At 45.3% G+C, this 22,949-nt stretch overlaps 1 protein-coding gene across 1 annotated transcript in view; it reads right to left on the reverse strand.

The window, feature by feature from the left end:
- LOC125907350 (uncharacterized) overlaps window positions 1-22,669 on the reverse strand; it is a 150,456-nt gene extending 127,787 nt beyond the window's left edge. Inside the window, exons 1-2 of the mRNA XM_049608990.1 lie at window positions 22,641-22,669; window positions 22,503-22,546 (exon numbers count right to left, since the gene is read on the reverse strand). Coding sequence (XP_049464947.1) covers window positions 22,503-22,546; window positions 22,641-22,669 — 73 coding nt within the window. The remainder of the gene's footprint in view (window positions 1-22,502; window positions 22,547-22,640) is intronic.
- Between the last annotated feature and the right edge of the window lie 280 nt (window positions 22,670-22,949).

Consider the following 22,949-nt stretch of genomic DNA (forward strand, 5'->3'; position numbering starts at 1 on the left):
CACCACCGGAAAGCACTGATCCATTCTGTTTGTCTATAAATCAATCAAAATATTTGTTATAAAAACAGTACCACATACTGTGAGAATTGCTGCCAGGGTGTGGGATCACTTCCCGAAAGACGGAAACGTCCCCGCTTTCTGAATGGCCCTCGGGGTGGGAACCGTTTTCGATAACCGCTCGATGAACCGTGTGTTGTGCCCGGTGGCCATCGCCAGACGTATACTGTTTTTGTTAGCTCCGTTGGAAATGCTCGCCAAGAAAAACAATCCGAACAGAGGACCCGAGCACTTGCATCTTGCCGGGGACCGCTCTGCGTACCATTGGGTTGGAAATTAATAAATTGGTAATATTAATAATTGCGGCAGCCAATTTATGCACATACATTAGCATCTCGAGTCGTGCCGTGGGCAGCCAGGCTAGAGTCGCAGGCGTAGATCATCCTCTTCCAGGCCACACACACACACACACACACTCACACAACCCGAGAGCAGCACTCGACGCGCATCTCATCCTCGCTGGCTACCGCTGGCTACGGTCCCATTCCCAGGGTTCAAATGTGCCATAGGTTTTGCTGCGTGTTTGCGCGACCGTACATACACACAAACACACCATAAGCTGCCTAATGTATGCACGTTCCACGCGTTCCGGAAGGTTAGAGATCATTTACTCGACGATTAAGAGTGCCAGGGTTTGCCAGCGCCATACACACGCACACATTTGGCAGAAGCAGCAGCAGCGGCAGCAGCAGTCGGCCACCTAAATTGGCAGCAATATTTATTCAGGCCCGCCAGATTCAATTGACCTCAACAGGGCCGATAGTAAGAGCGCGCGCGCGTTCGCTCCGATGGCGTACGTGCTTGGCTCATGGCGAAAGGATTTTCCCCCTTTTTTGCGTGCGATTGCGTCTAATTCGAAGAGGCGGAATGAACCACAAGGTACAGGCCAAAAAAATTCGGCCTGACAGCAAAATGTATCACATTATAATAGACCGGGAGGGGTGATTGGGTTTTAGAGCAGCGTATGCAAATTAATAGTGGTACGGACGCGGGTATGTCAGACACATCTGCCCCGGTGCGGTTCCAATTGGTACTGTTTGCTTGGATGATTCTTTGTGCATGCGGATGGCCGCCATCCTGCCCGTGGATGACAATGATCCTGAAAGTGCGTCGAGTGGTGCATAGCTTTTTCAACTAAACGAGAGCACGTTCCCTTATTTATCTAGCACAGATGCTCACTTTCTCCAATAGTTTGCTTTGGGATGCTTTACTTTCGTACCAAACGAGCGAAGCATTTAATTTAAAAGGACCAAGGGTACAGGGTTTTAATGCCCATGTTAAATAATGTTTCAAATATGTCCTTTCATTTAATAACGCTATTCTTATTCATGATTTATATTATGCTTCGATTTTTGTAAAACAACAATAATAATTCTTCCTTGCGCAAAATCAACAATTTTTAACTAATCCTTAACAGTCATGTACAGTTTTTACAATACAGAGTTTTACAAGGTTTCTTGAGATCTTACGATCATACTTAGCTATATTTTGGAGATTGGAATTTCGCAGAAAACTATTAGGCCTAGAATCTAGAATCTATGGCAGAGATACAATTATTCTTGGCAAGGTTGTAGATAAAAGATATTTGACCCAGAAATATGTTATGATAATGAAGTAGCTAATGTGTTGTGTAATTGAGAAGTTCATTAAAACTGTAAAATGAAATAAAAGCTACTTCATGCAACTTAAAGCTCATCTTCCGTTAACTGCGCTATTTGAAATCCTAGAATGGGGAATATGCTCGATACTATGTACTACGTTACTATATACTTATCTATTTTATGGTCCGTGACTATCGGCTACTATCCTTATCATTGTCTAGAATAACGTTCTGACACCTCATTGATTCCAGTTAATCCAATTCCTATGATAGCTGCTAACTCTTTTCTTGCCTCATTTCATGTCAGGCAATACTCTCGTCAGACAAAAAGTGCCTTCGGATCATTTCTCCGTTTTTGATCCAATGATTTTGATTTCTGATATCACAATCGCAGTTTTTGTTCAGGATCATACACTTCTCGTGCTTAAATGTAAATATTATCAATTCTTACAAAGATGTTGTAACGTAAAGCTACTGATGAAACAAAGGCACCGTTGAGAAGTAGAAGTAGATTCAAAACTATGATAGTAAGAACTAATGCATCTTGACAAACAACATCATTAAGATCGCATACATTTTTCTTAAAATGGTCTTCGTAATATCTCATTTACGCTCTGACAGCGCACAACAGTCATCCGCCTAATTTGTTTCCCTCATTTCATTCCGTTTTCCATTTTAGTAATTATTTACTTAACTAAAAGCGCTTCACTTAGCTGCACCTTTCTAGTTCTGTGCTCGTTAGAGGTTATAAATGAACCGCTAACAGCCGCACACGCGTCTCGGCCTCACATTCCACGCATGACTGAGGACTCAAAAATTTCCTGTTGTTCCCATTCTCGCGCGATTTCAATATGAGATTCGTACAATTAATCACACCACGTCATGGGCACCATAAATGAGTCTCGGAGTGGTACACCTCTCGTTCCACCCCGAGACGCTTACTCCAATTAGCAAAGACTTCGTCCCCCTGACCCCTCCTAACAAAATCTCTCTCTCTCTCTCCCTCTCTCACTCTCACAAACAAAATTGAAACCAAAAAATCACGACACATTTCAGCAGCCGAACCGTCACCGAAAAGCCAAGCACACCGAAAAACCCCACCGCGCCCCAGGTGGGCCCTAGCGCTTTGATGTGCGCTGCGCGCTTCACGAACAATTTCCTGAATTTTATTGCATTCAATTAATTTCTGTCATTACGTGGCCGCATTAGCTAAATGGACCTGGGCTAGCAGCGCACGGCCACACCGACGTTCCGCAGCCGACTTCCGAGAAGCGCTAATGCGCTGGCTCCAAAAGACGTCGTCCAAGACGTCAACCTTTCGGTTGCTAAGCCACCGACAGCAGACACTGGCGGGACCCATCGGAACCAGTATCACACCGCTATCTGCGGCTCCGGAAAGGTGGAAAGGCCGAGCTGACCGTTTGTCATTACCGCGGCCTGATGATCAGCCCGCCACGCAGATCGTGAATCATTCGCTTCATCCCCGTGAGCGCATCCACACTGGGGTGGATCGCGCGACAAAGAACGGTTCTCCACAGACCTCTTGCCTCACTTGACTTTTTGCCAGCACGAGCTTGATCACGATCGTGCTGGGGTGCTCTAAAAAAGCGATTAATAAAAATTAATTTCGGTTTTCAGCCGTGCAACCATCTCCGGGCCCGGGCGACTTCTTCGGTTTTATAACTTTAATGCCAACAGGTCCGAAAGCAATAAAATGGAAAATATGCGAGCTGGATCCGTTTCGTTGTTATTAATATTGTTTCACTGATCACGCACGCCACTGCCAGATCCTAGCGGTGGCACTGGCGGTACTGACCATGCAACCTGGACCCGATTGTCGATCGTTATCGAGGGGGATAAGAATGTCGGGAAATTATCGCAATCCTAAGTTATTTAGTCGCGAAGTAGCTTGATCCGCTTGAGAAAGCGATTCGAGGCACTCTTAAGCTGCTGCAGCTTAAAGTCGTAAACTTTCAACTGCTTCTTGGATTTCGAGGCCTTCCAAGACGCTCTTTATTTTGTTTCAAATGATTAACTCAACCTTGTTTTTCATGCTGCTACAGTTCATAAAACAATTGTCTGTAGGTGAATTTATTGAGTTCAATTATTTTATTACACCCAAGCCTGCCATTATTAACAAGTCGATACAATTTGCACGCCGTCCGAGAAGGTGGACAGGGAAACAAATCGATCCACCCGTTGATCGCGCTTCTTCTACAGCCATGCGGAAAGGAAACTCTTCGTCGCAAAATCGCAAAATAATTCGTTCGTGCCGGCAGGGCGGAGACGGTGCCGTGCACGACTTTCTGCCATTTTGACGGATTCGTAACGACAGTTTTACATCCGATAAAAGGGACGGGGGCAGCACAGAACCTCTCGAGCACATTCGCGCGGGCAAGGGATTACATGGGCGCGACGATTGCCCCACACAGAGAGGGTGGCGGGCAGCTGCACCCCTTTCGTATGACCTCATGCCGCTAAACCACCCGAAACTGCAATGATTAATTTTCTGCGGCCTGCACAATCAAAACAGCCTGCAGCTAAAACGCTGCCCGGTGCCCTCCCTTTTGCATCGTGAACGGTGGTATCCTACTTTATTTGGTGCATTTCTCGATTTTATTTCCTTCCCCAACTCCCCCCCCCCCCTCTGCCCTTCGTGCCATACCCACCCGGAGGCACTGTTCGTGCGCTGTGCGCGGTCACCGCGGATCGGGGGTTTTGTTTTCCGAAACAATTTACGGCGAAATGCCTTGCGGAAGAGTAATTCCAATCAATTTTATTTTGAGTTCGAGCGATCGATGGCCAAAGCGGAACTGGGGCTCGAGATTCCAGGGTATGGCAATGGTTCTGTATGAAAAAAAAAACCCACACATACACACATCCACGAGACTGCGGCAAAAGGGTTTTGTTGGCGAAATGCGAAGGGTTTTGGGGCGTGGTCAATTGGTGACTTGATTGGAAAAACATGAAATTGCCAGCATAACTCAAATGCTCCAAACTCTCGCGCTGCACATTCGCATTCTGGCGGTGGTGAAATTTAATCTTTCGCCCCGAAGTAACGTCTGCCTTTTTGATTTTATTTTGTAAAAAAGCTGTAACAAAAAACTGCAACACTTGATTGATTTTTTCCTCCGATTGAATTATTGATGAAACCCTGCGTATTGGGCATCATTTGATTCATTTTTACGAATACTCTAACAGACGACCGTGTAAGGCCAATGCTCTGCGACAGTCCAACTGGAACGTTTGTTTGACATCTTAAACCTTGTTTGGGTGAAAGTCAAATATTTTACTGGTTGCAACATGAGTTTATCGTAATTACGCTTTCAAAAATGATTTTGGTTTCTTTGGAAACGATAAAACTTTACAAATATTGGAAATATTGCATAACTTCAGGCGCATGTACATCTATGGCATCAAATGATTTGCTGATGAATTAAAAAAAATGAGTTATTTATGTTGCAATATGCTACAAAAATGACATTTCCTAATTATGACAAAACTAGCAAAAGCAATGTGCACAAGTAAGGCAGCAATAACAGGTAGCGTGAAAATGAACATAAGAATTAGGGTTTAAGGTGATATTTATTTGTTAAATATCTTAAATATAGTCTTGTTTGCATCGTATGGTAAGATATTACTCAATTTCTTTATTGATTTTTAAAATTGTGCTCTCATTAGTTGATTTATTGTTATTTTTAATTATTTTTGAATCAAATTATTTAAGAAAGACATTGAAGATAAAAACGACAATTCAATGCAAGCACGTGTGTAGTTTTTTGGATAATTTATTTTTAGGTAAGTTTCAAAGGACATTTTGTAGAATTTTTTGTTCTATAACCATATTTAGAACTTCAGAAACTTTGAAAGATAAAATCTCGTTCGGCTAAAACTATTTACTCGATCTCATTCTATGGATCGTGTTTTCATTTATCATCATGAATATTTACCTTCGAGTCATAAAATCTCGCTTGGTCTACGATTTCAATGTATTCAGTATCATTTTCTGTAACATATGGCTCACAGCCACATATGTGCAATTCGATTTCATCCTGCGAATGATCGAAACTTAATACACCACCCAGCATAATCATGTTTATATGTAGCTTATCTTTGATCCGTACCAAATGTCCTGCCAGTATGCTACCAGGACTTTCCCTTTTCACGAATCCGAGCCGATGGCCATTAATTTCCCTAAACATCCACACATCCACCGGCATCTGAACGATACTGATTATTTATCAACTCCTCAAGCCTCCGGCCGTACTTAGCCAATGCGCTAATAAAGAAACATAATTCGTTAGTCCTTGCCGAGCTGCTGGTACCACACAGCACCAACAAACAGAGGAAACATAGTACCCATTTCCAATGGCCCGGCATTTTCCACCGAAACCCCGAAAAGATGACCATCGCTCGATAAGACTGTCCGGCGAATTGAGTGGATTTGAATAAAACCAGGTCAGCCGGTAGAGCTTCAGTTACAAACAGGGACCAAGCACCATCACCACCACTATCCCTTTGGTACACGATCCCAGCCCGATCAGCCCATAAATTATACGCCCTATCTCGGCCATATCTCGAGGCGGCAAAGCGGCCACTCCGCCGTCCCCGACAAACGAAAGCCGGCAAACAACTGTTGACGGTCATTTAAAAGATTATCACTAATCTCAAGTGCCTGCTCGATGTTTTCCCCCACACACCCGGACGCTTTTCCGGAAATTGGGATAAAAGAGCAGAAAGGCGAGACACGCTTTTCCCAAATGCTATTTCCAACGACCTTTAGCCACGGCCGTGCCAAAAATCCGAGCTGTGCAGCTCCGGCACTCGCCTGGCAAAACAGGGAGACAAACAAAAATTAGTCAAGCAGATTTATGCCAGCGCGAAGAGATTTGTTCCGTGTGCCGTAGGTCCGTAATTGATGACCGTAAACAACCGAAAATCCTAGCCCCTCCCGGCGATCAGTACCCGTAGGGCACCGCGATAAGGCACAGCGTAATAATGTGTGGGATTAGTTCGAGAGCTTGGGCAGCTTGGGCAGAAGCTGCTCATGAATCCTATCCGAAGCACTTCATAAACGTGAATGTTTCGATCGCGCAACGCTCACTTGGTACAAAACAAAGTGAAAATGATGTTAAAATGGAATGAAAGCATTGTTCTCTTTTTTTTAAGCGATCCACAACAACTCGGTGGAAGAAAGTGCACATGCACACACAGCATGTATGGTATAACCGTTTCGCGATGGCTTCATCGTTGCCCTTTTTCCGTCTTTGAAAAGTAGTAGTCAAAACGTGAGGAGTTTCTTCCCGTTTTTTTCTTCGCTGCACGTCCCTCGGAATGAGTCAATTAGTGTAAATGGTCAGATCAATAAAAAGTAACTACACTCGCACGCTGAAAATGGAACTACAGCATGGGGGAACTACGCGCCATCCAGGGCCAGCGCTGCACAGCGAAACATTTTCTCCAGTATCAAGAACTCATGAAAATGATATTCCGCACGTTAAGCGCGCAGCAAATGGTCCGGGCGGTACCAAAACTTCCCGGCCACGAGCAGAAGGCCGAGGAAAAGGCAAGTGGTTGTGAAAAGTTTTTTTTTCTCTCTCTCTCCCGTTTCATCGCACCGAGGGAAAAATCATAACACACGTTCGGACGCCAGTTTTGGGCAAGTCGTTCATACTCTAGCAGCTCGGGCGCGGACACAGGGAACGATCCGCCGGTGATCCGTTTTAATGTGTCTGGCAGGTTTTTAAGTGCCTTCGCAGGTGACGGCAGCTGGCTGGTTGGCTGTACGACGGCTGGCTGTAGAGAAAGGAAACTAATTTTACACCACTTGTCCAGCGTATTCAATGCATTGGAAGCAGGACTTGGGATAAGGATACATAGTAACACTTGGGCAGCATTCCTGCCAATGCCATCGTCATCGTCCGCGCGGTAACTTAGTGCTTCGTACAAGATACACACAGACACACTTTTGCCCTTGGACAATTCTGTAAGGATGATGGCAAAAAAGTAAGGTGAATATTAAAAAGAATATTCTATATTGATTTTATCCCCCAACCCTCTCTCTCTCTCTCACACACACACACATACGGCGCTAATGTAGCATGACTAATTCAATTATGCAAATCCTGCCAAAGGCTCTCACCGGCAGCAACTCACTTCTCGGCCGCAAGCCAATCCCGTCCCATTTTCCGACACATTATCCGCGATGATACCGCGCTGTAAGCCCGGTACCCCCTCGAGTACCCGTGCAACAATTTTCCATTCAACGCTCGACCCATGGGATAGTAATTTTTCATTTTCCACGACTCGGTTTCTGCTCCGTTCTTCCAACCTGCGCTGGCGTTTGGGGTTTTTTTTATGTCATGACTATTTTATTGCAAAAGTTTTATTGCTTCTTATGAAAAACCGTTGGCGGGATGGTTTTTATGTTTTTCCTTTCTTTTCGTATTTTTTTTGTACGCCATCCTTTCGCTAAAGTTTCACTTTTCCCCTTCGATAAGCAATCGCTTCCGATTCGATTCCTGTTCCCCATGGAGCCCATGGACGGCTGGTGGCAGACTGGTAGCGGGATGGACGGACGGTAATTTACGTTAAGATTGTATCGATTTGTAAACGTGCAGACATTATGAGTTTGTGCATATTGCAGTACAATACTGAGGGCGCTTTTAGTGTAATGAAATGGCACGGTTGGCCTGGCAATTTGAATTGCTAACAATATACCGAGCGAAGTATAATTTACATTGATTGAGGTAATGTGAATTTCTAATGCATGTTATGAGGTCATTCTTTCATTGAGTCAAATATCTCATTGAATCTTACTTCTTCATAATTTATTGTTCTACTGGATGTTACTTTTCATTTTTTGCTACGTTCTCTTGAACCTCAGATTAACTAATATTTTAGTATTTTTTAGTTTTCATATTTTATCAATTACTCAGATACATTTAGGATCTTTACAGAGCTCTTTCTTCACTGTATTGGTAATAATCATTTTGCTAAGTTTATATTAATTGGGTATTCGAAGAAGTATTGAAAAAACAGATCATGCTCCATCCACCAACACAGACAATAATACGAAGAACTAATATCAATACTAAACAGGATTTAAGATAGATGTTCATATTTAAGTGTTCGTAGCACATTTTTATAGGTAATGCAGGGGTAGTCGCTCGCAATTAAAAAAAGTGTTTATCATCTGTTGGTTTCAATTTACACAGGATATGGTACCTTTAACACTATTCTCATAAAATGAAATCCAAGAAAAGTACTCAAATAATCTCCATTTTCTGTGAATACTATTTCCGTAAATTCTAGTCCTTCTGAGACTTAAATGCGATGTCAATTGACACGTTATGTTTAATTTAAATAATTATAATCTATCATGCATTTGACAATTCCCACACCACGAAACCCACACCTGTATTTGACTCAATCACTGACAAAATACTATTACTCCCCCACGCTTCCCTACCGCATATTCTAACAACCATGTAGTGTGAATTACTGTTCACTCTAACTTTTCACTCCGCGCTACATCGGTGCGAACAATCGAAGCAATTAAAACCTTCGTCCTCAGCACACACACACACACACACACACACAATCGACACAGCGACACCGCACAGCTCACCGACACCGGGTGTAATGAATTGTAGTCATTTCGAGCAATCGCAGATCCTTCAATTTCTACGCCCCCGTGTCACGCCGCCCCCATCAACAACAAAAATCAACCGTGAAAAGAAAGCGACCGTCCGTGCAGTCCGTCTACATCCATCCGGCAGTCCAATTACAAAACAGGAGCAATTTTCCGTTTTTCCGTGGCGACCTGTTGTTAGGCGACCGGCTTCTTCGCTCAACTTTCCCGTCACCGTGGCACGTGGGGAGAGGGGAAAACGGAGCTTGCTCGACCCACACGATCCCTAGCGCCGAGACCCAAGCGGCCAGAGTGTAGCGGCTTTCCGCTCAGCACTAACGCTGGGTGCCGTGCCAAGTTACCATAAATCTACCGTCACGTTATGAAAATATGTCTGCATTCATAAACATACAATCACAATAACAGTCGAATTATTGTTTACTTTTCACCTTATTTGTAACCTCGTTCTCGAGGATAAGGCACGGTAAGGCGCGAGGGAGGGGTTTCGGTGTAGAGCCGGGGCCGGCCGCTCAAGCACTTTAGCGGCACCCCGAGCTTCAATCAAATTTCCCGAGCAATTTGCCCCCGTCCGGGGAATGGGATGGGGATGTGGACCCCCTGTGCTGTTGGAAGCTTTATGAGCGTTTTCCCTTGTTAATTGAAAAATGAACACGAACCTTCTATTACACCGCGCGATGGTGCTGGCGGTTGTCGTCGGTACTGTCGCGTTGCGATGTTGTCGCGTTTCGCGGTAGGGGAACGTTTTGTGACCACGGAAACGGGACCGAATGGCAGGAAGTTGTGCTTAAGAGCAACTAAGAAATAGTTAGTAGCAAGGACTACGCAGGATCATATCGCTCAGCGCTACCAAAGATTTATTAGTGCAGTAGAAGCATAATTTTAAGATCACAATTACCCTTTTTTTAGGCAAGCTCACAGTAAATCTCGTTTTATCCATAAAAAAAGGAAATTAAGAACATCTTGAACCAGCTCCATATGCCCTTCTGCATCGTTTCCAAGCCCCCTCCCCCCAGCGTCTAATCAAGCAACAAAAGGCCCCACGGCAACAGCAAAAAACCGGCAACTCCACTCCACTTGATACTTCCGCTGGGAGATTGATTCCGCTAACGCTTTGTTCCGCTTTCATGGCCTATAAAATAAAACACCACCGCACGCAACTGGAACCGTTCGAGCGAAAAGAACCTCCGGGCAGCCGAGGGAACGGGCAAACAATATTTGCATATGGGCTTTCGATGCGGGAATAAATTATCGATCGATTACATCATGCGATGAAACACGGGTTTGCTGTCGTCCACGGGCGAGCAGCAGCATAAATCACAAAACTTAGTCAACAAGTGCGCCCGCCGAAAACTCCACTCCCTCTTCTGCCGCGCTTGGCCATTGCGGGTACGTGCAGTTTTGTGCGAGAGGGCATTCCGTCCCTGTTGGCAGCAGCAGTAGAACAGGTCTGTATGAATGAGGCCTGCAGAACGGCCATAACTTTCGAGCAGCACACATTACTTTACTTCCGATCGCCCGAAGCGCAAAACCCCTGGCTGGCCCGGGTCATACGGGCGCCTGAAGGTGGAGGAGCTGGAGAGCCGAGTTCGAAGTTTGTAGGTCAGATTCTATCGGCCGATAGACGACGTGAAGCCCAACCATATCCTCCGTGTGTCTGTTGCACACACTCGCACGCATCGCATCAAGAGCGATCATTCATAAAGATAAGGCCCCCCTGTTTTGCAAAGATTAAGTTGCGGGAAGTGGGCTCCAACGGTGATTGAGGGTGGGGAGAAGAAGATGGCCTGCGTATCCTGGGAGGAAATTGGTGATAAAATCTTTTTCCCCATTTTACATGCAAAAGTTGAGCCAGGAGTGTGCTCCGGCACGGTTAAGGGCGATAATCAATAAGAGTGAAACACACTGCACATCGACGCTGGGCAGGTGTGTGCTTTGATGAAGATGCAGCGTCATAACCGATTCTGGGGTCAAAATTAGGTCTACAAAATACATTGTTACATGAAGGTATTATAGTGGGAAAATGTAAAGCCAACGATGAGAGCGTTCTGATAATAATGCATCGTATGTGTGCATTTGATTCCCTGTTGTGCCACATCACAGCCTTAAGAGCAGCATTGAACCAAGAACATCGCATGCTCGTTACGACTTCTGAACTGGTCCGTCCATTCGGCCTCTAAAAGTGGGAATGCAAATGACACGGTCCAATCCGAACGGCACCACATTTTATTGTAATAAATTTTGCTTAATTTATTGGACGCAAATACTCAACACTGACATAAATAACCTCTGCACAAGTTGGCCGTTTGGACGAGTTCGAAGCACACACATAGTCTTGGAGGCCAGGGTACCTCGAAAGATACGCTCAACACCAGCGGAGGACTGCAGACGATGATGACGATGATGATGACGATGATGAGAAGGACCATGGTAAGGATACACTTCGGACATTGACTTCCTAGCAACTCTCAGGACCGGACAGCACTATGAAGCACCAAATGGAAGGACCCATCCACGAAACACTACCGAGGAAAAGGTCGTGTTTTGGGACGGAAAAAGCGGCCCAAATAATCATAAAACATGTTGCGGTAAGAGCTTACAATTACACACAATCCGCCCCATAAACACATCACTTGATGTCTTTGCAGGGCGCTGCAGGCAAGCCTCAGGGTTTGCGGGTAACAGTTCTAAAACCGTCAAGTGGGCAAGGTCCGCTCCGGTAAAACCGCACACTAAATTAATACCCCAAGTGTGTGTGTGTGTGTGTGTTCCCGGCCAGAAACCGAAAAGTTTGGTTATGCATACACGGATCCGTGTTGCGTTTGAGTACGCGAGGCGCCGGTTTGTAAGGCCAATTTCACACACACGGTGGACGAGTACGTTGGTAGAGGTTGCTCGAAAATGGACGTTGGCAGAGGCAGCCCCAAAATGTTGGTTACTGAGCACAATTACTTCCTAAATAAGTGAGCTCTCTTTAAGGCTTGAAACGATCCTGCAAGGATAGAAGCCTTGCTTCTAGTGTGTCTTCAAATATTGAAGGGAATCGAGTTCAACGAGAACCCCCCATTTTGCTTACAGGGATTCCCTAGCGAACCCAGCAACTTCAGCTTCAACATTATCGATTGTTGTGTAAATATTGGAACTAACTAAGATAAAGTCAAGTTTCCATTGGTATTGTTAAATCGAGTTCAAAGATATAAAAAAACTCGCTTATATTGGTAAACTAACTTAAGAAACCCTGTAAGTCCTCAAACTCACTATTATCCCTACAACTGGAGTGTGGTTAACCCTCCGGAAAAATCATTACCGAACCTTCCTTTCCCTTACGCCACGCCGTAAAAGTGTTTACGTAAACAATAATGTTTCTATTTGTCTTGTCCTGCCCCACATAGACACACACACACACACTCAAGTCACAAAATGCACTGGGGTTTCCCCTACTGGAGCTCAGACCACACGGCACTGTCGTTGTCGTTTGTGCCGCTGGCTGGCTGGCTGGCTGACCTTTTCGTTCAGCATCGGCCTATCATCGAAAGTAGCCCCGGAAATTAATGGCCAGTGGGAGCCATCGATCAATATGGTGGTGTTTCTTGAAATGTGTGATAGATTTATGATGCGAGACGCTTCATGCACAGTCACCAACGACTGCTGCTGCTGCTGCCAACCGTCATGGCCGTGCCTGTAGGGTACTGTGGCCCTGTTTGCTGTGCGATTTAGAGCTAGCTTCACTATTTCTCATCCGTTCTGGTGCTGGACACGCGCGCACACATACATTGTCGTAAAGCACACGCTCTGCTAAAAGGTTTTTGGGGGGACAGTTGTTCATTTGTTAGGCATTAAAACTGCATGGCACACTCTCCCGGATAGCGAACGGAGCTATGATAGCGTCATACGTCAAACGCATGTGCCGTTGCAGAATGCACTCTTCGTTGGCAGTGGACAAATTATTAGTATGTTGTTTGCTGAGCGAGGCTGTCTACGATAGAAAGCTCATTTATTATTACAAGGGCTGTGGTTTCATTTGTGTTTCGGAAACAGCACAACTGGATCATCTCTTACACTGTACTGTTTATTGTAAATCTGAAACCGTAGGACCGATTTTATGGGGTCCTGTTTTGTCTTAAAACTTGATAAACGGAGACAATCCTCACAAAGCTCGAACTAAATCACATGCATGCAAGACATAAAACTTAAACATAAAAATAAAGCCATCAAGCAGCCAAGCACGAACAGGCGGCCTGTCGCCCCATGCTGGACGCTGGACTCGCTGGGCACAGTTCCTGTCGCCCCAAAACGTGGGTTAAACGCAAATGAAATCCGAATGAATCCGAAGCGAACTGGAAACAATCAAATGGTTTCCTGAACACCACTCTTTAGGCCCCACAGGAGGGCAAGATGGTTTGAGGACAAAAAAAGGGAAAGCAACAATCGAACCCATATCGGGGCGCAATTTCGGACTCCGAACAAACCCATCGACCAATGACAACGAAATCGGTCGGTGTTAATCCTCGCCCACTGTGATGCGGTTGCCCTTTTTGACGGGCACTGTCCCGCCGCCAGCCGCCAACAAACAAACAAAACAAAAAAGGCAGCACCACCCATCCGTCAAGAATCGAATCGAAAATGAATGCGCTCACCTCAGCTTTGGGGCGCGCTGAGCTCAGTGTGAGCAAATAATTAAAGCGCCGGGGATACTTTCTTATTTATGACCCGAATCCCAGGGTCGTCGTACCCCGCGCGTTGAGATTGTCCGCCTGGTGCGCCAGCCTGCACTCACCGGCGGGGCCTGATGTTAATTTTTACTCGCTGTTTTGAGGCTTGTGCTTTTATTTCGTTTTTCATCTCGCGTTTGCATAAAACCAAACCCGACAATACAATGCAATCAATTTGGGTGGATCGTTTTTCATTTCGACCCGTTGCAATCGGCCTGCGAGTATTTGGGATTGGGTGGAACAAAACAGAAAAGCGAAAACGCGAACACACAAGTGACCCGCACAGGAAACGGTGAAATGGAAGTATTGAAAAACCGTTCCCTTTCGGCCAGGGGTTGGCAAAGCCTGGCTCGTTATCGGCTTTAAGGAATATTTTGATATTTGATTTGGATGGATCATTAATATTCAGAATTTTGGCGACCAAGAACATTGCGACCAAATTTTTTGTGACCTTGAACTTTGCGACCAAGAACTTTGCGACCAAGAAATTTGCCACCAATAAATTTGCGACCAAGAACTTTACGACCAAGAAATTTGCGACCAAGAACTTTGCGGCTGTGTTAGATTCTCAAGGACCAAATTGAAATACATTTATTTTTAAATCCATTCATGTAATAACACTCTATCCTTAATTAAATATTGCCAACCCCTGCCTAAACTGATCTTAGCTCAGTATTTTGCCGCCTTTTTTCTAGATCTGTTTGACCATGTAACGCATGAGTCTTGCAATCTGTGATCCCCATTTGAGTGGGTTTGGTAGGGGCGAGTGGGGCACACGAGAAGACCCAAACCAAACGCTAAATAATCACATCCCAGCGGTTTTGTTGCTTCAGTTTTCGTTCAGCTTTTTTTTGTTGCCTTTCTTCACCAGTGCACAGGAGAATGGAGAGCGGTGGTGAGTAAAAAAATTATTTCTTTGGTTTAGAATTAATTTGCCTTCCTCGGTTGAAGTGCGACGGATCTGTGCCCCGAACCGTTCGTTCCGTTCCGTTCGGGGGACGAGGCTTCATTTCCTGTCGCTCGTGGAGTGACATTTTAATTAAAGCCAACCTTCGGTGCCGGTTTCCTGTGCTCCCCTCGCTAAACCACTCTTGCGCAAATGGATTCCGAGGTCCGAAATTCACACCGCGCCGCACGGAATGACTTGGCACGATGAGCAACCAAAAACACACACACACAGCCATTTAAACGAAAGCATGATGTATCCGTTGGACAAAACAAAAAAAGTATGATGAATGGTGAAAATATTCAACGGCTAATTTTTACTCCCGCTCCACTTTTCGGTTGCTCTATCTCAACGACACACGGGAGGCCGCAACACGCGGAGATCAGGACGACCTCTTCAACGCCGGCCTTCAGCGGAGACAGCTGGACATCTGTGTTGAAGCAAAACACGGAGGCAAATTCATTAATGTTGAAATGATAATTTCGCAGCTTTATTTCGGTTGCTGTTGTCGTTCAAAACCTCGTCAACCGGGGCAATCTTTACGCAATTTTCCTTTGCTATACTGTCACACTTGCTACACCGCATCACATTACATCAGATGTTTTCAACGTTTCAAATGCTGCTTACTGAAGGAAGTTTTATTAACAATTCATCTTGCTCCTTGCAGTTGCTGCAGAAGTAGGAAGCGAAATATCTTATATATGACATTCCTTTTGCGCTGCACAACTTGCATACCATTAAAAGGCAAACATGTTCTGCTGAAAAATGCAACATATCGCTTATCATACTGGTAGAAGCTTGCGGGGGAGAAAGCCATACTGAACATACAGGTTGGCAGCTTTATTTTGCCATCCAAACGAATGGCGTTTCGCGAACCGGTACGATCATGTCCCGGTGAGTTGATACGGAATGGAATTTCAAGGAAGAAGTTATGACTTCAAGGTTTTCTTTGATAAGACATTTTTCCGTATGGTAGAAATGGCACACATTTGATACACTGCACTGCACTTCGGTGCAATCTGTTGGACTCAAAGAAGAATCTATGATGAAATAACTACGGGTGAGGTAGCTATGAAGCACGAAGATTCACAGAAGATCCGATATACAGCGGGACGACTTAATGGGCAGTCTTTAGCTGGACATTATCACCTATAATCCAGTTATCAACGACCTCCAGCACGAAGTACTCGCTTCCAACTAAGCCAACACCCATTCCGAGTTCAAATTTACTATCAATATCTTGCTACTTTGTAACTTGTCGTCTGCCGTCAAGTGTCAATGCGTTTAAGAACAACTCTCTCCCCGTGGCACGGCTGTCACCGTGGTGGAGCCTATAATTGTGATAACGCAATTAAGAGACCGACTCATAATCACCCTCAAATCCCAGCCCCAGTCCCATCCCGTTCATTTTTGCCGCTTGTTTACTGCAACACAACCCACACCGGGACACACGCACCAGGCTTCAAAAGACACCGAACCGGGAGAGCAGTTGTAAGGAAATTGCTTCACGTCTTGCCAAACGAAACGATCGTTTGCGTCCCTGGGCAACAGCAAATATCTTTCCACCCGGGTTCCGGCCATAATCGCGAGGGCGCGCACGTCTGCTTTCTTCAATGGTCTTGAAACTTTGTCACCGAGCGCTGAAAGTTTTCCTGCCCGACCTTTTTTCCCTCCGCACGGGTGCCTGTGAGTACACTTGAGAAGAAAATTTAAGTTATAGTTATAGACATCTCTCTCTCTCTCTCTCTCTCCCTCTCGATCGTTACGAACAGAGAAACCCATTAACACAATTTCATTAAACTGAAAGTGATATTAAATTTCCATCAACCCGCTCATCGGGCGGTTGATGTCCACCCAGGGCGGTTGCTGCCTGCTTAAGCACGGCTGGAGGAAAACTAGGCCAACCCCTGGCGTCCACCAACACACACACACAAACACGCAAAAACTTTGTCGAAGCGTCAACGTATCCATATCGACAGGACGAGCTTTCCTTGCAATCGTCTGTTTTCTCACCCCACCATTCGGGGAACATCTCACAGTACAGTAAAATGATCCTTCTCAATGGTTGCGAAAGTAAACGGTACACTTGGAAAACTAACCACCACAAATCCGATACTTGGAAACGATGTTTGCCGTCAACCCACCACCCAACCCGCTCGCTAGGGGAAATAGTTTCGCCCGTACTTTCGAATCATCATTTGCTTAGCCGAGCTTCATAACGTCTTCGTCGTGGCTGTGGCTGCGTCGTAGCGCACTCATTGCTATTTCCTGTCTCAATTATTGACGATAAGCCACGGGGTGGATGAAAACTGCTGTCTGCGACAAGGCGGGCAAGGATGGATGTCCACCCTCGCCGTTTGCAGCCCGGATCCATTACATACCAAAGACGATGGACATGCGACAGTACGATAAGCGCACCGAGCGCCTTATCGCTTGTCGGCGTACAGTTTGCGTGCGTTCCCCGGTCGCCATTTGCCCCGGCAGGACGGTTCCATGAGACGGCACCGAGACCGAGTCGGATTTGAAAAGGATTAAATTAATTCATTTAATTGGAAGATCGTTTGCAAGAAATGGGTCACCACTTGCTCGGCTCATTTTAAATAACTGCCATCGGGCGGCTTTTGCGCCGAAGACGACACCGCTTTGGAGAGTCGGTAGCGGCGATGGAGGTACCGCGTGCGACGTAGACAGTATGTGTGTGTGATTTTTATCAGCTTTTCAGCCATCCAGCATCCGGGCTAATAAGGGCAAAGTGAAAAGAGCTTTTCCTTGTCAATTAGAGAAGGTGCATATACAATGTAACACAGTGACGAGCGGGGGTACAGTTATTAGTCCAGTGGGAAGGATTAGCAGCGTGCGGGACGATTGGTTGAGATTTGTAGTCAATCAACGGACATTAAATTGGTGGGAATTGATTGAAACGAAGAAAAGACATTTGATGTACGGACGTCGTTTGTGATGGACGGATCCGTCGCCTGAGTGATTTTGGATGTAGTCGTACTTCCATTTTAATTATTTTTAGATGGTATGTGTCATTGATGGGATATCAAATGAAGACATTTCATAGAATTTGGAATCTTTTTTTGTGTTTTTTTACAGGTTTACATCTTAAATTTCCCGGAATTGTATCTGCAACCAAACAATTCGAATGAAAATATTAGGCTGTCTAGTACTTTTACTACGGCTACGAGTCATGCAGTACTAACTATGTTACAGTTAGGCTTGTGCTTCTGATAGAGCTTTGGTAATTTGATGCTTCTTCAAAAACGACCTAATGGTTACAATAGATCGTCTAGATTTATTTCCGTTGGCAAGGATTGGTTTTTATTTTTATTTTTATCAGCCAAATTTCTTAAATTCAGTAAATTAATTCAACAATGGTTTAGTTTCTTTAAATAACAGTTATTCTCTCATTTGAAAAATTATGCAACTAAAAAAATCTAAAATATTAAAGTTCATTCCAAAGCAACCCCAAACATGCACATCTAGGGAAAAAATCGTTCCAAAAACACAGTTCCAACGCAGTTCATTCAACTTTTACCCTCCCCATCTCCCCCACCAACGAGCAACCCCTTCTTACTGTTCGATTTTCCAATAAACAACCGTAAAACCAAAAGTTATTCTTATTGAATAAATAAACGATTAGAACGAATAATCTGATCAGAAGCATTCTTGTGCGCCCGGCCGCAAGACGATCGCCAATAAAAACCACCGGTTTATAGATGTTGCGACTGGTGGACTTCAACGCTTCCTGGCCAGCGACCATCTACTCGTGAGTCGTTGTCTCGGCACCATTCGTAAAACGTTCCCGCACAACTGCACACGACCGTATGCGAACTTTGCGAGTCTCCAGAGTCTCCATCAAAAAGCTCCATCTCCGGAAAGGTAGCAGCCATAAGAAACATAAAAATAAATTAAAAGTATTATCATTTCACCGATTATTGCCGCAGCAAAAAAAAAAGAAGAGCGCATCTCCTCGCAGCAATCCCATCAATCGTGGCCGCTTCGAAATGGTAGGTACCAAGCCAGAACGCTCACCAACGCCAACCCGGTTTGCACGTTCCATTGGCGCTGACGGCCACCAATAGTCGCCGATCGCGATCGGAGAGAAAAAAGGCTTTAAAATCGAACAGAAACTGTCGTTAAAGTATGATTGTTATGATGCATAACGAATGGGATTAAGATGAAGCGACAGTGCTGTTAGCATTTCGTTTTGGTTTCGGGTTTTTTTTATATTGTTTTGCTGCAAAACTTCTGTTACTGCTCGGTGGTGGTGTGCCGTATTTTGCTCCACCGTTCACGTTCCCTGTTCGTACACCGGGCCGGACAGTTTGATTTCATTTTGCAGACGTGTTTTTGCATAACAAATCAATTAGATTTGTTCGTCTTGCTAAAATATAAAAATACAAATCATGACCATTTTTTTTCCCTTTTTTACAATTTCTCTCAATGTGCGCGTAAAAAGCGTAACTTTCGCAAACACCGATAGCGTTTTGCTGATTTAAAAAAGTTCCTATCAGCATTAGAACGCAAACGAAAATAGGGGAAAAAACACAAATCCATCCATCGTTCACTGCTGCTACAGCATGTCCCCCTTCTGCCCGGTCGACCGCCACGGGTGGACTGGGCCTGTGGACGATTTTGATTAAATTAAGCCCCAAATTAAATCACGCGACTACGCGACACGTTTTCCTATGCGCTTGTCTCCCATTTTGGGGCCCGGTGTGTGGTTCCTGCAGGTGTTTTTATGCTTTTATTTCGCTTAATGGACAAACTTTTTCTAAGGCGAAATTAAAATAGGAGCAGCAAAAAAGCAGCGAGGCAAAATCCCCCTCCAAAGGTAGGAACGGTAGGAAGCATAAAAGCGTTACCAGAAAAGTTCAATTGAAACTTCTGCCCGCGCTGGACAGTGGGCGGAGTGGGTTTTGCGATTCTCTATGTGTGTGTGTATGTGTGTTTTTGTGTGTGCGATTTTGCTTCCCTTCTGTTATGAATAAGTAAATCATAACGAACGACAGGGACACAAAAGCGTGAGGACGGGGACTTCCCGCGGGACTGCCGCGCGGGGAAGCATTATTGAATGCGGAAGTGGAAGTGCTTGTTGAAGCACCAAATGGGCTCTTTTTTACTTTTACTGTTCTTGCTGTGGTATTAGTTGATTACATTTGAATTGAATGAATGAAAAGCGCGGAGCAGCGTTTCATTTTAATTCATTATTTTCAATTGCCAAATTCCGACCAAACACTTCGGGGCCTCGTTGGGCGATATTTTTAAATCAAGCCCTCCGAAGGTGAAAAGAATCATCAACTGAAAATTTATCATGAAACTTGATCGTTAACGTCAACTCTGACCTTGATGCGTTTGCCAGACTTTTCATTCTCATTTTCACATCCGTTTCTTTGCATTTCAAAAGCGAGAAAAATATCATTCTCATTAGACTCTTCCCAAAAATATGCTTCAGCTAAGAGTCGCGGGAACTTCTAGCCCAAAACTAATGACAACAATCTACAATGCATCGCCCTGCACATACTGCACACTCATCAATTAGGTTGCTTTGCTTACCAAACTGTCGATAGTTATACCATGTTGCAGCTTTTTTACTCGCATTTCCACAACAACGGCATTGTCAAAAGAAAAACAATATTTGAGAGAAAAAAAAAACCGTCCAAACAGGAAATGAACAGCAAAAGAGCATAACATCACCGACCCCAGAGAAAAACAAAATAGACAACGTTCCGTTCGGCAGCAAGAATAAATACACAGACAGTCGCACGGGACGCTGTTCCGAAACAGCTGGCTTTCTAATTATCATCATCATTATCGTCTTCGAGCGCCTTCGGACGCGGTCGAAAGTGTCATAACGAACGATCGAGTGACATCGAAAGACGCGGGAGGCAGGTTTCCGTTTTCGGGCACACCACGACCACGTTCCCCGGACAGTCACCAAACTCATTAGAAAAACTTCCACCATCAACAGTGCCAGTGCTTCCCCCTGGGATGGAAGCCGCGCCACTGAAGTCATTTAAATTTTTGATGACTCGAAGCAAAACCCACGGTTATCGAAAGACGGCGCGAAGAAATGTAACACCATCCGGCAGGGCGGAAGTCCTACCCAAGCGGTCGCCGTGCCAAGTGTTTCCACAACAAACCGTTGTTTTGATTGAAACCCCAGCGGGGTGAGTGATGATGGCCTTAGAATCGTAACGATCACGACCAGCACCAGCACGCTCTCGCTCTCTGTTAAATCAACATTCTCGGTTGAGTTTAAGCGATGATAATCTGCCCGCAATTTCCCCCGCAGCGTATGCCATATTGGGTAGAACAAATTGCAATATAATGCTGCTCGTTGTTGAAGTTAATGTGGTTCCACTTATGGGCTGTAAAGGGAAACAGTTGCGTTAAAAAAGCTGCACCAAACAGCATGCACACCCGTCGAACGTTCGCTTCGTTACGGAATGAGACATCCCGGACGACGGGACGACACGATGCAGCCCCGGTAACGACAGGGCCTGTTTGTTTAAGGATGCTCACCGAAAACTCACCCAAATTAAATCACATTCCACGCTCTGCGGCAGATTTTGCTGCTCAAAACAGCCGACAGCTGTCCGGCAGTTTGCCGCGAAACCATTCCGGACAGGAAAATTAGAGCCCTCGAGCAGTCGAGCACCCCTTAAAACCAGGCCCACATCACTCCCTCGAACCGGTGTAATTGATTAAGCACCACCAGTCCGCCAACAATCAAACGCACGGCAAAAAGGTAAGACGCCAAAAAGGATACGTCCAACCGGATGCGCTGTGGAAAAGGAAAGGCCCGTTCCGTGGTACCTGCGGTGCACAAAACAAACAAATGCCGAAACACACATACACACTCATCCCTCCAGCTTTCTGCCCCGTCCTTTGCTCGCTTTCGCTGGTTCTCTTTATGCACAACTTTTCAGCGTCTTAAATGGGCAGCAAAGCCCATCCGAATCTGAATGACAAGCAGGCAACACGACCGAAACCAGACCAGAATGGCACTCGGTTTGCCCTCGAAACGATCGAAGGCCCAAATTAATGGTCCAGCGAGCCAACTGACACCGTTTTCCAACCCATCTTTAAACTCCAGCGCATCGTTTTTGAGCTGGCTCGATCCTCCCGGCACGGCAGGAGGGAACCCTGCCCCTTAAAGGACGAAATAAAGGGCTGCCGGCTGCAGCAACCCCGGGAGGCGCCAGACGCGCGGAGACACCAAAACCGACGAAGGAAACGAATGCGGCGGAGACGGAGTTTGTTTTACTGATCCGGAGAAGCGCAGCGCCGGGCGCAAAGAAGCCGAAAATTATTATAATTCCAAAAAGCATGATTAACATTTAGCTTAGTTGCTTGTTTTTTTTCATCGAGCGCTCTGTGTTGCGTCCGGTTTGCCGTCGCGTTGACGATCGCCGCAGTCCTTTTCGTGGATCGTTAGCTGCAGCAACACTCGCTTTGGGGCGCTGCTTTGTAGTTTCAAGCTTTTCATTAGGCGTGTGTTTGTGTTGCTTTGTTTTTCACTCTCACCTCTCACCTGGTTGCGGGTCGGCATTTCGAGTAGACGATAGATCCTAAGGAGAAAAAAGGGACAAACGGTCAAGTTGGTAGGAATTAGCATTGCCCGAGCCGGCAGTACGAGACTAGAGTGCCCTACAGGGCACAAACCGTCCGCCTCGTAAATCACTATTAATCATCCTAGATCGTTAAGCAGCGAGGGTAAATTCCGTTTCAATCTCGCCGGAAGGTTAGCTAGCAAAATTTCATTTGGTTTAACCTGTTTTAACAAGCGACTTTAGAAGGGAATTTCCACACGCCGTGGATGATGTTTTAATTAATAATTAGTCATTAAAACCAGAAGAAACGAATTGTTTCATGAGCAAGTGTTATCAGATCAGAAGTGGTTTAATGCGTTCTCATTTTTATGGTCCTGAGAAGCTTCTCACACATTGGCTATCTTCATTTGATCTGTGTTAA

The sequence above is a fragment of the Anopheles coluzzii genome, chromosome 3 (genome assembly GCF_943734685.1).
Source record: "Anopheles coluzzii chromosome 3, AcolN3, whole genome shotgun sequence".
Classification (NCBI taxonomy): Eukaryota; Metazoa; Arthropoda; class Insecta; order Diptera; family Culicidae; genus Anopheles; species Anopheles coluzzii.